Source organism: Girardinichthys multiradiatus, chromosome 1 (genome assembly GCF_021462225.1).
Source record: "Girardinichthys multiradiatus isolate DD_20200921_A chromosome 1, DD_fGirMul_XY1, whole genome shotgun sequence".
Taxonomy (NCBI): Eukaryota; Metazoa; Chordata; class Actinopteri; order Cyprinodontiformes; family Goodeidae; genus Girardinichthys; species Girardinichthys multiradiatus.
In genome coordinates this window covers 35191680-35208884 of record NC_061794.1, presented here as the reverse complement: position 1 = coordinate 35208884, position 17205 = coordinate 35191680, and the positions used below count along the sequence as shown (strand labels likewise).

Sequence of the window (17205 nt, the reverse complement as noted above, 5' to 3'; positions counted from 1 at the left end):
ATTCAGACTGAGAAAGTTGGAGGTTGCCGAGCATCCCTCAGTTGTTCACGATATGGCGGCCATGTACATCGAGCACAGTGAAAGTTGCAGGCATAAACTACTTACTAGCTCTTCGAATGTGATGTTATTTCCAGGTCTAAGCTTTAGTTTCCAGGACAAATTGAATGCAGCAAAATACCTTCAACTCTCCCAGTCGCAATTCTAAAGTTAGAGGACTTATTTGGAACTTGGAAAATCCAATATTTGATTAACAGCTGAACCCGCATTAGAGTCGACATGACAAAATCAGCAAAATAAAGGGACCCAAACACGTATACAACTTAAAAAAAATTAACCAATGTAAACAAGAGTACAAATGTTTGACTTTATTATATGGGGGAAAAGTAGTTGCAATTACTTAAAAATGTATATATTACTTTGAATAATATTCTTACATACCCATTTGCCATGAGTTCTTTTTTAAATATTCAGTGCTACGTTTTATCTTCACATAGACAATCCCATACAAAACACAATGAAAAGTAAGTAAAACAAATGCTACTCCCACCTCCACTTGTGATCCTCTAAATTTTGTTTTACAAATTACGTGAGCAACAATAGAAAAAGGTTTTAGTGGATCTTGCTAATACACACAATGAGCAACTCCAATAACTTAACAATAAGACTTTATTTTGTTAACGGTGGCCATAAAAGTTTCCCCAAACAACTTTAAATTTTGGAGACAAAACGCACAGACATTATGTAGTGCAAAATACTGTCAACATCAAAAGGCTATTTTTCACAGTACATATTGGATTCATTTGAACCATGTTCCATATTCATTCATCTTTAAATGTTGTTCAGGAAACATTGGTAATTTTAATGTGCAGAACAGCATGTGAGTGTAGCAGAGGCGGGCCACGTGCTCAAAGCCTCTCACTTCGCTTGGATGAAGACTCAGCTCTGCCTCCTTGGCATGGATTTGCACTTGGACAAAATCACATTGCCACCGGTCACCGATAAACATTTGCCTGATAAAGGGTTCTTTATTTGGTTTGTCTGCAAACAACAACAGTAAAGATGATCAAATGTCTTTTTGAGTATTTAAGCTCACAACTGAGGAGCAAGAATGAGGAAATTGAAACCTCACTTCTTCTCTTTGCAACAAGGGCAGTGTTGTAACAGCAAAAGGTTAAGATGATGTGGAAATACATGTTTTACCTTTGTGAAGATCCAGAGTTGCTCTTGTGCTGCTTTTCCCTTTGACTGGCACCACTCAAGAAAAGCCTAAACCAATTCAGGGTTTGCATGTAAGCACAACTCAATGCCAGCACTAAGTCAAATCTCTTTCTTGGTAGTATACTCAAAATACTAGAAATAAGAAAACATAACATTTAGATGAAAGTACATACACAAAAAGTGTGAATCAAGATTTTAAAGTAAAATGGCGGTATGGAACTGATCTTTTATGTGATGCCATACTTATTATATTGTACTGATTTTGCTCTCTGAACTAAATGCAACAGTTCTGATGAACTTAGTATAAAGTTTTCTTATGTGAAGTTGGACATTTTTCATTACTCTAAAGCCAAACGTCTTCACAGTATTTAGGCTGCTGAGTATATGTTAAGTGCTAGGTCACAGGATGTGGCATACACAACAATAGAAAAACAAAGGTAGCTGTTTTGTGCTAAATGCAGGGGCTCTGTTTAAAGTCCTGATAAGGGAAGATGACAAGAGAGAACAACACCCATTTAATGTGTAAAAAATAAAAAATAAACACCACGGAAGCATGTACCTTAAGTACTGATATACTTAAATATTAAGTCTGAACATGATAACAACAACTGAAATATAATAACCAAAACCAAACCTTTTTTTGGAGCAAATTTCTTCTGTGGTCAAAATTTCAAACAATAAGAAATGATTTTTTTGTTCCAGATCACCTGGGCCACATTTATTGTTTGACATCCCTCACAATTCCTCTAATATCATATCAATGTAAATTTGAGCATTTTTATTTTTATTTTTACCTTTCATTTTACGTTGACCAGCCAGTCTACAAACTTAAAATTAGTCATCCATGGCTTTATGTTTCTATTGGATATAAAAGGCATGTCACATACTCTTAGCCACTCTTCAAAATGGATAAGACAGGAGAACATGCCATTCAGGTAAGACATATTTGTTGATATTCATTACACATGAAATGGCTAAAAGAAAAAAGCTCTGTCTAAATCACTACTTAGCAACATTTACAACCCAAAGAGCCATTTTTGCCCTCGCTCCAGAGAAATGAAAATTGTCAGGAGCTGTAAAGAAAAGCTGACTGTAAGATAAAGGCTACTTTGTTAAGTTTTATAAATATTGACAAGATACTGTTTTTAGATTTGTTTTATTTTATTATGTAATTCAAAATAAATTGTTTATTAATGTTTAATTGTTAATGTTTACATTTAGGCTTATTAACAAAGAAAAAATACTGTAACATTTTTGAAAGAAATAAAATACACATTCTTCAGCTGAATGAGACTGACTGAGTCATTTCTAGATTAATGGAACATAGCCAATAAAAAATAAATAAAGCTAATAATTTGCAACCAAATGACATCAAGATTAAACAAGAAAAATATATTTTGGACCCCTAGAGTCTCTCTAAATAATTAAAATTTTAATTCAGTTTATTTTCATAGTATCGCCAAATTACAGTACAACTAATGTCATCTCAAGACACTTTGCAAAAACAAGTAATTTGTGATTTGCAGGAATCCGGTTCAATTCAAAGCCAATTTGATGTTCTTATATGATAACTTCTGCAAAGCTGAACCTTTTCCACAACCTTTATATATAAATTGTTGGTCATACATTTTGGTTTGCGCAGTTAAGATCCACCGTGAAGGAGCTAAAGCACTGCAAATTGCAGGGGGACCAATCAAAATAGTAGTTGATGGTATAAAATGTAAAATTAAACTTGGCTCCATTAATAAAAACTCTAAATGCACTTTTTAAAGTCCCAACAAACAAATGTGGGATCATGCCTTAAATGTCCTTTGATCCCTGTTTTAACTAAAGATGTAATACCTGTGCTTCACCTCGGTTGTTACATTTGAAGATTTGGCACGCCTCCCATCGCTTTTTGGTCTTTTCCACATCCAGTTGGCAGTTACAACCGGTGTTGTTTAACTTGATTATAGTGAACAACAAAATGATCCATGGTCAAGTTTGTGAATCTGCATCTCTGAATCACTTACTGGACAAAATCCTAACCATACATTCAAATGTTTGGAACAACAGTGGAAAGACAAAGAACGTACCTGTCCATAGTTTGTGGGCCTTATGTCAGGAACATATGCCTCTGGATAAATATTGTTTAGGTACCAAGAAAAGCTCTTGCAGTTAAATTTTTCTCTGAGTTTATGGCGTTCAGAAACATCCCCATATGAATTCTGGAAAGTAAATAAGAGCGAGCATGATTCTCATTATTTTGACATGTTAAGCGATTAAAATGCCTAAATTTCAAGATGTGTTCAAGATAGGATTTTTCCTTACTGTCCGAAAAATGAAAGCAGCTTTTCTGTTTGTACGATAGAAGACCCATCTGTAGTCATCCATCCAGACCTCAGCCAGGCGCACCAGATTGCGGAGGATGGTAACGCTGCCATTTGGAAAGCTGTGGGGGCTCCTCTTACGGAAAATATGGCCCACAACAGAACAAGGAAGGATCTCTAAGAGGCCTCCACACTGCCAAACCTGCAGTATAGAAAACATAATCAGAGAACACTTTTACTAAAAACCTTTCGATTTGGCATGCAGTGCCTTGCAAAAGTATCCATCTCGCTTGAACTCTTTCACATTTTGTCCATCCTAAACAACATTATTTAGATAAAACTATTTATTATTTGTAACATAGCAAAATGTGAAAAGGCTCAAATAGTATGAATACATTTGCAATGCACTGGATATGTTTTAAAATATATAAAATGCTAATTTCTTACCCTAAAAGACATTTCTAGATTCTCCCCTCCCCAGAACTCCATCTGGTCATCATAAGTTCCAATGTGCTCAAAGTAGGATTTCAAAATAGAGAACAGGCCACCAGCAAAGGTAGGAGTTCTGTAAAATATGACTGGATAATGTTACTTACAGCAACAGCACTATAGTTATTTAAGATCTTAGAAAATAGAACATTTATTCAGGAAATACATTTTAGTAGCAGATTACTCTTTCACTCCAGCCAAAGATAAAAGACAGATATGAAATCTGGAATATTTTAAACTCCTTTATCTATTAAGAAAGACACGTCAGTTGATCCGTTGTAATTTCCGTAAAAAGAGAGAAAGCTGTCCTGACAGGTATTCAATTGTTATGTGCATTTATTGGTCTTTCTATTAAAAAAAGTAACAAGCTGACAAAACCAGAACTACAGAGCTTTATAAATCATTTCTATATTTATATTAACTTGTATTTACCTTATAGGGAGCGTCTCATCCTTTCTGTGCTTCGTTTCCTCCTCTGGAACAGGCTCCCATCCAAACTTGAGCCTCCAATCAAAATTTCCTCGTCTGTAATTTTGCTTTGCAGGGACTGGTTTGTAAAACATTAGGTTGTGATATTCACTAGTGCATATTTTTGGGCTCACCACAGCTGTGGGCTCTTCAGCAATTCAAACCAGAAGAGGCTCCAGCCATGTGTTATAATTTTTAAAGAGCCACCACTACATTTCTGTTTTTAGGTTTTAAAATAAAGAACATAAAACTTTTAAAAATGAATGCATTTTCTTCTATGTGATATGGGTAATACTGTGGGAAATTATGTAAAAAACAAAAGCACAGTTTCCAAACTAATGACAAGAAAAACAGATAAAAAGAAATATTACCAGTACTTGTAGTGTCATTCTCCTGTGAAAATTCAATGCAATTATTCTATGAAAAAAAATTAAAACTGACAAAACCATAATTTGTTATTATATTGTGTCTTTATTTAAAAACATTAATCAGTTCTTTATTATTTTGAGCCAAAGTTAAGAGCCATTGTGGAAGGTCAAAAGAGGCACTAGGGGGTGTGGTATGGGAAGAAACTTGTGCCATCAGAAACTGCATTTGAATTGCTCAGACAGAATCTGTGTTTGTGTAATTTGAAATTAAATGCATTGGTTTGAAAATGAATTTCACAAAACTGTAACTGAATATAATGGTTTAAAACAGAATTTGTTTGCTTTGAAAATTGCTTTGCTTTGTATTGAAAATTCAGTTTGATTACTTTCACTTTCAGGTCTGAAATTCAATTTCAGTTCCAAAATTCGGATTTTTGTGTCACACATCCGGGTCCTTGAAGCCACAGATTAATCAAACACAGATTTACTGATTTACAGATTTACTTCAGGACTGCATCCTTTGAAGGACGCATTTGTAGGTGAATAACGTCCTGGATGAGGCGACGAATGCTGTCCAATCTCCAAGGTCCCAACAAATGCGTCCATCTTATCCCCAGATTTGAAGGATTGGTCCGGTGTATCCTCCGTGTCCCACCTTATCCCATGATTCATTACGGGTCAAAGTACATTGTTCAAACGGAACAATGTACATCCATAGATGCCTGTTTGCATACCCCTGTTATATGAAATATAAGAATACTAACAACTGGCGATACATGTATGTTTGAACATTTTGTCACAGCACAACTACAAACATCAATGTATCTTATTGGTATTGTATGTGACATATGAGCAGAAAGTAGCACATAAGTTTGAAGTAGAAGGAAGATGCATGGTTATGGATGGTTACATGCATTTGCATTCGGCTGCCCTGAATCAGTACTTTGAAGCATTACCTTTCACTGCAATTAGAGTGATAAGTCTTTGGGAGTAACTCTCAACAAGCTCAGTCCGATTTGATAAAATAACCCCCTGTGATCATCAATTTTTAAGTCTGGCTTCAAATACTCATTTGGATTTAGGTCTAACCTTTGACCTTTGCCATTCTAAAACATGAATAAGCTTTAATATAACCCATCCTATTTCAACTCTGGTTGTATATAGTTTGTGGTTCAGCAGGAGAGTAAACGTCCACTCAGCCATGAGTCTTTTTCAGCCTCTTTTCTTCTAGCATTGTCCTGTTTACTTTCACACATATTTCCTTCAACTCTAATCAGCTTCCCTGTCCTTAATGAAGAATGGGGACCCCTCAGCATGATGCTGCCAGCTCCATGTTTCATGACTGGGATGATGTGTTCAGGGAGATGTGCAGTTTTCTGCTACACAGTGCATTTTGCATCAAGGCCAAGATGTTCAATTTTGTTCCCACAAGGAGGCAATTAATTACACTTTTATTTAAGGGTATCATAAAAAAGGGAAGGTCTTTTAAAGCATGTATTACTTTTCTCCTACTTCACTGTTATCTATTATTTTGAGCTGGTATTTCACATAAAATCCCAATTAAATACATAGTTTTTGTTTGTCGCACGAAAAGGGAAAGTTGAGGAGGTGTGAATACTTTATAAAAGGCACTGTAATATTTGTATTAGTATTTATATGTATGTGCAAACTGTACTATTATTAGAATGTTGCATTAACCATTAATGCATGGTAATTATCAGTGAGCACATTCACCATCTGTGCTGGCATCGTCTACAAGTAAGATCTCTGTGAGCAGAGCAGCAGGAGATGTGTGCAGGACACTGTAGACTGTCCTGAGCAGAGTGGACCAAGCCTCGTTGTGGAACACTATGATCACACTGGTGGTTGGAAGGCCGGGACATCTCAAAAACGTCTGCTTCAAGCAGCGGTCAGAGCCAGAGTGGAAGTTAAGAGGCAGCTTTTGGACAACGTGTAAATTTATCTCTTGCCTGAAGGGTAATGTCAGCAATGAATGATGTTCTGCTTAGATAACGAGCTGTGGGGAATCTCACTCTGGAGGTTGTGTGTCTTTTCCTAGATTCCGGTGCAGAGAGATGTGATCACTGGCAAACTGGTTAAACTGTTTTTTTTATAACCATTTGATTCCTCTTGCTACAGTCATTCGACTCCACGTGAATGGTTTGCCGTCTCCATTGATCTTCGAAAGGCCTCTGATGGTGAGGCCTGAAATCTTGTTGGCTGTAAAATCCAAGTGAACATTTGGGAACAGAGGGATGTGTAAACATGCCTGACTGGTCAGGGATAGATCCTCTAAGTTTCACCACACTTTCCACAGGGAAGCGTGGGGATTGTGGTGTTAGTCTGTAGTTGAAATAGAGGTGTATGATGAAGGACAAAAACAGAAAACTGGAAACTGCGATCTTAACTGACCTTCTATGTTGAAAAAAAATAAAGGGATAGTAATCAGGGAGAGATGGGGACCTAAGTACAGAAAAATAAACCAAATATATCATTATAGACAGCATAAACTTATTTTAAAAGGAAATACAGTTATTTCACCTAATCCACAGCTTACAGTATAAAAAAACCCTCCATGTCATACTTTTTTGGTGTACAGATCACTACTGACAAGCTAATTATTGCCTCATTTAAAAGATAGATCTGGCTTATAGGCAATTCAAACCACAGCTATCATTTTAACAATGGCAGAAAATTCATTTAGCAGAAAATTCATGAAGGATTGGCTCAACTATGAAGTAACTAGTCTCGACAAGAAGGAGAATCATTATGAAGGCCTATGATGAAACATGTAGACATAGATAAAATCAGTGAGAAGATCTTTGATTTATTTACAAAGTAAATCATTTTTGAAAAGTGAAAATTATAACCTTAACATACTTATGTGTCTGGGCTACATAACAAACAGCACTCTCTTTAAATGAGAAAAGTACTTACTTGAGTAACTGCCTGCGTTCTCCTGTTTGCCTCCAACGTTTTACTGAGACACTAAGAATGAAGTGCACAAGTGCTCATTCAGGTTGGTATGTATTAAGGAGAGTATTTAACTGCTCAAACTGGTTAGAACATCTGACTCAGTCATGCAGCTGAGGTGAGACTGCCAGGAAACATATTCTGTACTCCTGGTTTCACTTCAGCTCAGTTATTTTTAACTTGCCTTTTACATTTAAATTACGTTTCCTATGAGCTATTTTTTATCCGTTTTGTCCGAGCTACCACACCCTGTTGGCGGTCAGACGTCTCGGAGCTCCTCCGGTCCTTGGTCCCCAGAAGCAATCACACTATCTAAAGACTTAAATGAACGAATCTCAAACAGTTTCTAACTTTTAGCTCCTTTAATCTAAATTAGGCAGATGAATGATTACTGAGATCAGCGCTGAGGCTCCCATCTCGGACCGCTGCCATTTGTGTAAGGATGTCGAAGAGCCCAGATAGAAGGTCACATGTAGTTTTATATCTGGCACTCCAACACTGCAATGGATGTGCACTCCCTCAGTGATTATCAGTAGACTATGTGTCACCATTGTGGTGTCTATCTGGTAGGTTGTGTAGTAGCGGGTGTCCATCTTTAATCTAAGTGTGCTGTGGCTTTCTAATCAAACCAGTTATCCCGGCTGCTCCACTATCAAACCCAGTGCCCCAGCCTCAGGTCGTTCATGACAAACCTTGGGCCATTTATGTCATAGTTTTGTAAACCGACTTGACCCACATGCAGAAAATGCTTGGGAGAAACAGGTAAGTTTCTAACGAGTTTTATTATACACAGGATTACAGGGTGCTCTGGTACACAGCAAGAAGGAAACGTGCAGTGAGTAGGGTTGGTACAGTACAGACCAAAGGTTTGGACACACCTTCTCATTCAAACAGTTCTCTTTATTTTCATGACTATGAATATTGTAGCTTCACACTGAAGGCATCAAAACTATGAATTAACACGTGGAATTATATTCTGAACAAAAAAGTGTGAAACAACTGAAAATATGTCTTATATTCTAGGTTCTTCAAAGTTGCCACCTATTGCTTTGATTACTGCTCTGCACACTCTTGGCATTCTGTTGATGAGCTTCAAGAGGTAGTCAACTGAAATGGTTTTCCAACAGTCTTGAAGGAGTTCCCAGAGATGTTTAGCACTTGTTGGCCCTTTTGCCTTCACTCTGCGGTCCAGCTCACCCAAACCATCTCGATTGGGTTCAGGTCTGGTGACTGTTGAGGCCAGGTCATCTGGCGCAGCACCCCATCACTCTTCTTCTTGGTCAAATAGCCCTTACACAGCCTGGAGGTGTGTTTGGGGTCATTGTCCTGTTGAAAAATAAATGATGGTCCAACTAAACGCAAACCGGATGGAATACCATGCCGCTGCAAGATGCTGTGGTAGCCATGCTGGTTCAGTATGCCTTCAATTTTGAATAAATCCCCAACAGTGTCACCAGCAAAGCACCCCCACACCATCACACCTCCTCCTCCATGCTTCACGGTGGGAACCAGGCATGTAGAGTCCATCCGTTCACCTATTCTGCACCGCACAAAGACTCGGTGGTTTGAACCAAAGATCTCAAACTTGGCCTCATCAGACCAAAGCACAGATTTCCACTGGTCTAATGTCCACTCCTTGTGTTCTTTAGCCCAAACAAGTCTCTTCTGCTTGTTGCCTGTCCTCAGCAGTGGTTTCCTAGCAGCTATTTTACCATGAAGGCATGATTCACACAGTCTCCTCTTAACAGTTGTTCTAGAGATGTGTCTGCTGCTAGAACTCTGTGTGACATTGACCTGTTCTCTAATCTGAGCTGCTGTTAACCTGTGATTTCTGAGGCTGGTGACTCAGATGAACTTATCATCTGCAGCAGAGGTGACTCTTGGTCTTCCTTTCCTGGGGCGGTCCTCATGTGAGCCAGTTTCTTTGTAGCGCTTGATGGTTTTTGCGACTGCACTTGGGGACACTTTCAAAGCGGACTGACTGACCTTCATTTCTTAAAGTAATGATGGCCACTCGTTTTTCTTTACGTAGCTGCTCTTTTCTTGCCATAATACAAATTCTAACAGTCTATTCAGTAGGACTATCAGCTGTGTACTGTATCCACTTCCTGCACAACACAACTGATGGTCCCAACCCCATTTATAAGGCTTGAAATCCCACTTATTAAACCTGAAAGGGCACACCTGTGAAGTGAAAACCATTTCAGGTGACTACCTCTTGAAGCTCATCAACAGAACGCCAAGAGTGTGCGGAGCAGTAATCAAAGCAAAAGGTGTCTACTTTGAAGAACCTAGAATATAAGACATATTTTCAGTTGTTTCACACTTTTTTGTTCAGTATATAATTCCACATATGTTAATTCATAGTTTCGATGCCTTCAGTGTGAAATAAAGAAAACTCTTTGAATGAGAAGGTGTGTACAAACTTTTGGTATGTACTCTAGCTGTGATTGTATTCGAAATAGCTCTGACCCACATACAGAGAACACTCAGGAGAAGAAAGTAAAATAATGACTGTTTTTTTGGAAAAACAAACAGGAACGAAACCAACAAAAATCTCACTGTAGGGAGAGAAGTGAAGAGAATGGATGAGTACGGGTAACGAAAGGGAAAACGAAACTAAGAATAAATGATTAACAAGATGCAGAGAACGGCTTACTGGGTAATGGTGGTCAGGTTGCCAGGGGGACTGAGATTCAGGATCCAGGTCTTAGGCAGGAATATCCGTAGAGAGTTCACTAGGTGCTGTTCAGTGTGAGCTCGGAGCAAAGGTATTAGTTTGATGTGCAGTGGCTTACGTTGGAGGGTGGACAGGGTACGCTTGTGGCTCACCTCAGGAGACGTAGAGAACAGGAAAGCTGCCAGCTTGATGCGAATCCAAACGAAGACAGAAGAGAGGATATGCAATCCTCAAATCACTGGAGACTACTGGTTTGATCTGGGAAACATGGAAGGTAGGATGGATACGAAGATTTGCAGGTAGGCGAAGACAAACAGCAGACGGACTAATTACCGTCTTGATCTCATAGGGACCAAGGAAATGAGGCGAAAGCTTCTGAGACATAGACTTAAAGGGCACATCATGTGCCAACAACCAAACTTTTGTCCAGGCTGATACACCGGTGCAGGTCTGCGTTTGCGATCAGCGAAACACTTGTTTTGATCTGCAGTTCGATTGAGGCTCTGGACGGTCGTGTTCCAAATGGCCTTACAGCGGCGGACATGTTGGTGGATAGAAGACACAGTGATGTCTTTCTCATCAGCAGCAAACAGGGGTGGCTGATAGCCCAGAGTGGCCTCAAAAGGTGAGCCTCCAGTGGCAGAGGAGATGTGTGAATTCAAGGCATATTCTACCCAGGGTAGATATGCACACCAGTCAGAAGGGTTAGTGGACGTGAGACAACATAGGGTTGATTCTAGCTGCTGATTTAGCCTTTCGGTCTGACCATTAGACTGTGGGTGGTAACCTGAAGTTAATGAAACCCTGGCTCCAAGAGCTAAACAAAACTGTTTCCAAACCTGCGAAATGAACTGTGGACCTCGGTCAGACAAGATGTCCTGTGGGATTCCGTGGAGACAAAAAATGTGTTTAGTGAGGAGTTTGGCGGTTTGAAGGGCTGACGGAAGTTTTCTGAGAGGGATGAGATGGTAAGCCTTAGAAAAACGGTCCACAATAGTGAGAATTCTTGTCATACCTGAGGAGAGGGGAAGACCAGTAACAAACTCCAAAGCTATGTGAGACCAGGGATGACTTGGGATGCTTAGTGGTTGAAGAAGACCTGCAGGAGGCTGGTTACAAGACTTATTCCTAGCACAGGTAGCACAAGACTGAACAAATTCCTTCACATCCTTATGTAATGTGTGCCACCAAGTCCTCCTTTGAACCAATGCAATAGTTCTACTAACACCTGGATGAGCCGAAAACCTTGCTGTGTGCAGCCAGTTAATCAATCGAGCTCATACTGTAGATGGGACATAGATACGGTTAGGTGGCCCATTGCCAGGATCGGGCTCCTGTTGTTGAGCCTTTAACACCGTCTCCTCAATCTCCCATCTAAGTTCCCCGACCATCCAACTGGGTGGTATGACGGGTGCAGGTTCCCTCACCGAATCGCCTGTGGCGAATTGTCTGGAGAGGACATCAGGCTTAGTATTCTTTGGTCCCGGCCTGAAAGAGATACATAAGTTGAAACGAGAGAAAAATAAGGACCAGCGAGAGTGACGCGGGTTCAGCCTTTTGGTTGACTGTAGGCAGGCCAAGCTCTTGTGATCAGTTCAGTCTTGGATGGGATGTTTGGCCCATCAAGCCAGTGGCACCATTCTTCAAGTGCCAGTTTTATTCCCAGCAGTTCTGTCACCCACGTCATAATTTCTTTCAGTACTGCTGAACCTGCGAGAAAAGAAAGCACAAGGATGAAGTCTCCCATCTTCAGAGTTTTGTGACGGCACCGCTCCGACCCCGATATCTGAGACTTCGACTTCCTGGATAAACTGTCTTGAGGAGTCCGGATGGACCAAGATGGGGGCACTTGAGAACTTCTCCTTGAGAGTACAAAAAGTTGCTTCGGCTTCTGATGTCCAGGAAAAAGAGATCTTCGAAGAAGTCAGAGCAGTTAGAGGTGCAGCAATGAGGCTATAGTCCTTGATGAAACGTCTGTAAAAATTGGCAAATCCCAAAAAATGCTGCAAAGACTTGCATGAGTCTGGCACCGGCCATTCTAGTACAGATCTTATTTTTTCTGGATCGGAATGTACCTGTTCACCCTCAAGGATGTAGCCCAGGAAGGTGACTAACGACTGGTGAAACTCACACTTCTCAGCTTTTACGAACAGGCGGTTCTCCAGAAGGCGTTGAAGAACTTGGCGAACGTGTTTGCGATGCTCCTGCATATTCTTAGAGTAAATCAGAATGTCATCTAAGTATACAAAGACAAAAATGTTCAAAAAATCCCTGAGAACGTCGTTGACCAAGGCTTGAAAAATCACAGGAGCATTACATAGTCCAAAAGGCATGACTAAATACTCGAAGTGACCCAACGGCGTCTTAAATGTCATCTTCAACTCATCCCCCTGTCGTATCCTGACCAAGTGGTAAGCGTTACGAAGATCTAACTTAGAAAAGACTGGCACCATAAACGGGTTCAAAGGCAGAGGTGATGAGGGGAAGTGGGTACTTATTCTTAATAGTGATCTGGTTTAGGCCCCTATAGTCTATACAGGGACGCAAAGAACCATCCTTCTTCCCTACAAAAAAGAAACCCGCCCCTAGTGGTGATGAGGAAGGCCGAATAATACCTGCTGATAAGGAATCATTTATATAGTCCTCCGTTGACTTCTGCTCAGGACGTGAAATGTTGTAGAGCCTGCTAGAGGGCAGAGGTGCGCCGAGAAGAAGATTAATAGCGCAATCATAAGGCCTGTGAGGAGGTAAGGATAGAGGCTTATTCTTGCTAAACACTCCCTTAAGATCATGGGAATTAACAAGATGCAGAGAACGGCTTACTGGGTAATGGTGGTCAGGTCGCCAGGGGGAATGAAATGCAGGATCCAGGTCTTAGGCAGGAATATCCGTAGAGAGTTCACTAGGTGCTGTTCAGTGTGAGCTTGGAGCAAAGGTATTAGCTTGATGTGCGGTGGCTTACGTTGCAGGGTGGACAGGGTACGCTTGAGGCTCGGCTCAGGAGATGTAGAGAACAGGAAAGCTGCCAGCTTGATGCGAATCCAAACAAAGACAGAAGAGGGGATATGCAATCCTCAAAGCGTAGACAGGCTTGATCATCCAGAATAGCTTCCAAAAAACTAAGTCAGAAACTCTGACTCACTAGGCTGGGTGAGAACTCTGCCAGGAGGAGAGGGATTCGGACTGACCGGAATGAGAGCACCGTGCGGTAAGTACGAATGCACCAAGTACACAAAGTGGGCAATAGCGTCTGGTAGAACGGTGCCGAAGCTGGGTTGCTTGAGAGCGGTGGAGGGTGGACAGGTTCTGCGGGATCAGTATGAGGCAGGAATCACCTGGCGGCAGCCAGCAGGGTTAGTCCAGTAGAACAAGTACAGCGAGACACCTGAGAAGCTTAGGTTCTTCTGTAGTCTGAGACAAAGTGAGCATAGGGAAACAGTCCGTCGGTCCAGCCTGAGTAACATCCAGGTATTCACCGATCTAGCGTACAAGAAGACAAAGGCAGGTTAGCAAAAGTCGAGACTAGAAATACTTAGTGATACTAGAAGTTTGCTGGAGCTCTACCACTGAAGGCTAACACTCGAGCGGTGAGATGCTGGCTGCCTTCTGCTTAAATACACCAGAGCTCATCACCGAAGATGGAAAACACCTGTCACCTCCACCAGGAGTCCAGCACCTTCTAAATACAAGGCACACATACAGGGGTTGGACAATGAAACTGAAACACCTGTCATTTTAGTGTGGGAGGTTTCATGGCTAAATTGGACCAGCCTGGTAGCCAGTCTTCATTGATTGCACATTGCACCAGTAAGAGCAGAGTGTGAAGGTTCAATTAGCAGGGTAAGAGCTCAGTTTTGCTCAAAATATTGAAATGCACACAACATTATGGGTGACATACCAGAGTTCAAAAGAGGACAAATTGTTGGTGCACGTCTTGCTGGCGCATCTGTGACCAAGACAGCAAGTCTTAGTGATGTATCAAGAGCCACGGTATCCAGGGTAATGTCAGCATACCACCAAGAAGGACGAACCACATCCAACAGGATTAGCTGTGGACGCAAGAGGAAGCTGTCTGAAAGGGATGTTCGGGTGCTAATCCGGATTGTATCCAAGAAACATAAAACCACGGCTGCCCAAATCACGGCAGAATTAAATGTGCACCTCAACTCTCCTGATTCCACCAGAACTGTCCGTCGGGAGTTCCACAGGGTCAATATACACGGCCGGGCTGCTATAGCCAAACCTTTGGTCACTCATGCCAATGCCAAACGTCGGTTTCAATGGTGCAAGGAGCGCAAATCTTGGGCTGTGGACAATGTGAAACATGTATTGTTCTCTGATGAGTCCACCTTTACTGTTTTACCCACATCCGGGAGAGTTACGGTGTGGAGAGGCCCCAAAGAAGCGTACCACCCAGACTGTTGCATGCCCAGAGTGAAGCATGGGGGTGGATCAGTGATGGTTTGGGCTGCCATATAATCGCATTCCCTTGGCCCAATACTTGTGCTAGATGGGCACATCACTGCCAAGGACTACCGAACCATTCTTGAGGACCATGTGCATCCAATGGTTCAAACATTGTATCCTGAAGGCGGTGCCGTGTATCAGGATGACAATGCACCAATACACACAGAAAGACTGGTGAAAGATTGGTTTGATGAACATGAAAGTGAAGTTGAACATCTCCCATGGCCTGCACAGTCACCAGATCTAAATATTATTGAGCCACTTTGGGGTGTTTTGGAGGAGCGAGTCCACCAGTATCACATAGTGACCTGGCCATTATCCTGCAAGAAGAATGGCTTAAATCCCTCTGACCACTGTGCAGGACTTGTATATGTCATTCCCAAGACGAATTGACGCTGTATTGGCCGCAAAAGGAGGCCCTACATCATACTAATAAATTATTGTGGTCTAAAACCAGGTGTTTCAGTTTCATTGTCCAACCCTTGTACATACACACACACACACACAAAACCGTGTTGCCCACCACGACAATTTATCCTGTGTGTCAATATGTGTCAATGAGCATTCTTATCCTATTCTAACAAACAGGAAACATTAGAACTTATACTTTATATCACTATGGGAAAAACAGCTATGAGTGATATTAATAAAGGTTATTCCTAACAGTTTCTGATTTACATATGCGGTCCAAGATGACGGAGAGTATAGTGTTGTGAATGTGAGCGTGAGGGAAATAGTAGAAAAAAACATAAAAAAGAAGGAAATCCAAAAGAACCAATCCATTGTTAATCACTATGCTCATTATGATTTTTTTAAAATTTGAAGGTTTAATGCTTACTTTTGTTTTTGCATATTTACCTTCTCCTAGGGCAGCTAGAAGTCATAGTGACTTCAATACCTGCTTGTTTACATTGATGGGAGTTCACTCAGTTGGTTGTGTCTAGTAGGCATACTAAATTTAAGTCAAACAACATGACTTTGTGCTGTCTAATAATGTTTTTAAACTACTTCTTATTGGTGTTCTTCCTTAATTGTAACTCTTCATATTATGCTGATATTTCATAAACATTCATTTTTAAATAACTAGTTTATTTGTTGAGAATTAGATTGTTGTTCTTACAACAAGAAGCTGAGTACAGGAAGGTGGTGGACCGCTTTGTGGCATGGTGTGGAAACAATCATCTCATCTTGAACGTGACTAAAACAAAGGAGATGATTGTAGATTTTAAGAGAAACAGGAATAAGTCAAAAACTATTTCTATCATGGGAGAAGAAGTGGAGGTGGTGGAGGAGTATAAATACCTCGGTGTTCACCTGGACAACAGACTAGAGTGGAGATGCAACTGTGAAGTCATCTACAAGAAGGGACAGAGCAGACTGTACTTCTTGAGGAAGCTTAGGTCCTTTGGTGTTTGCAGCAAGATGCTGCATATCTTCTATAAGTCTGTTGTGGAGAGTGTGATCTCTTCTACCATCATCTGCTGGGGAAGCAGCATCAGAGCCAAGGACTTAAAAAAGCTCAACAAGCTGATAAAGAAGGCTGGCTCTGTTCTCGGGACTCCTCTGGAACCTCTGTAGATCATTGTGGAAAGACGGATTCTTCATAAAATGAAGAACATTATGGAGAACCCTGAGTATCCTCTTCATGAGACTGTCCTACAACAGAGATCTGCACTCTGGCAAACACAATTAAACTGTAAATGTAATGCATCATGCAGTTTTAATAATAATAATATCCACAAAGTTTGGAAGGAAGGCCAATACACAAGGCAATTGAAAGCAACTTCAGGTTTCATTTCACAGTGGTTTTCTTAAAAATCAATATAACTTTTGTGGCGTTTTCAGGATGTATTAAGTGGTTGATCAGGCTTTGCTTTCATTGATGGGCTCCACTTTCTTTAATTTTGTCAGGATCTGCCATTGTGGACTTTGTTTTGGTTTTGTGTTTATTTACTTTTCAGTTAGGTGTTTCTATTTATTTGGGTTTAGTAGTCATGTTTGTTTATTCTTCTGTTTCCTGATAGTTTTGTTCTCTCTCCTGCCTCCTAGTTTTAGTTGTTCTTTCTCCCCTTGCCCATAGTTCCCTTGGTGGTTGCTTTCTTATTTATTAATTACTTAGAATGGTTTTCTCCTCTTATTATTATTATTATTATTAATATTATTATTACAGTTCTCTTTGCTTCTTTGGGTTTTCTAGTTTAGTTTCTCGCTTAGTGTTTTTGTGCTTGTTTAC

At 40.5% G+C, this 17205-nt stretch overlaps 1 protein-coding gene across 2 annotated transcripts; it reads right to left on the bottom strand.

Annotated features, from left to right (window-relative positions):
- Window positions 1–414: 414 nt before the first annotated feature.
- LOC124873583 (polypeptide N-acetylgalactosaminyltransferase 6-like) lies at window positions 415–5136 on the bottom strand. 2 transcript variants are annotated; one of them, XM_047374320.1, is made up of 6 exons: window positions 3975–5136; window positions 3529–3729; window positions 3294–3425; window positions 3061–3162; window positions 1201–1266; window positions 415–1038 (listed from the first exon to the last, which is right to left on the bottom strand). In XM_047374320.1, exons 1-6 carry the CDS (start codon window positions 4014–4016, stop codon window positions 937–939), a joined length of 645 nt encoding a protein of 214 aa, XP_047230276.1. In that variant the 5' UTR covers window positions 4017–5136; the 3' UTR covers window positions 415–936. The 2 variants fall into 2 exon arrangements, 1 of the variants encoding a protein (XP_047230276.1); XR_007039581.1 differs by having other exon boundaries at window positions 960–1038; window positions 1201–1350.
- Window positions 5137–17205: the final 12069 nt, after the last annotated feature.

Coding starts and splice junctions, on each gene's coding strand:
- LOC124873583 (XM_047374320.1), bottom strand. CDS start 4,016: ATGGAGTTCTGGGGAGGGGAGAATCTAGAAATGTCTTTTAGG. Junction 3,426..3,528: donor CTGCTTTCATTTTTCGGACA/GTAAGGAAAAAT, acceptor TTTACTTTCCAG/AATTCATATGGGGATGTTTC. Junction 3,163..3,293: donor GGCCCACAAACTATGGACAG/GTACGTTCTTTG, acceptor ACTATAATCAAG/TTAAACAACACCGGTTGTAA.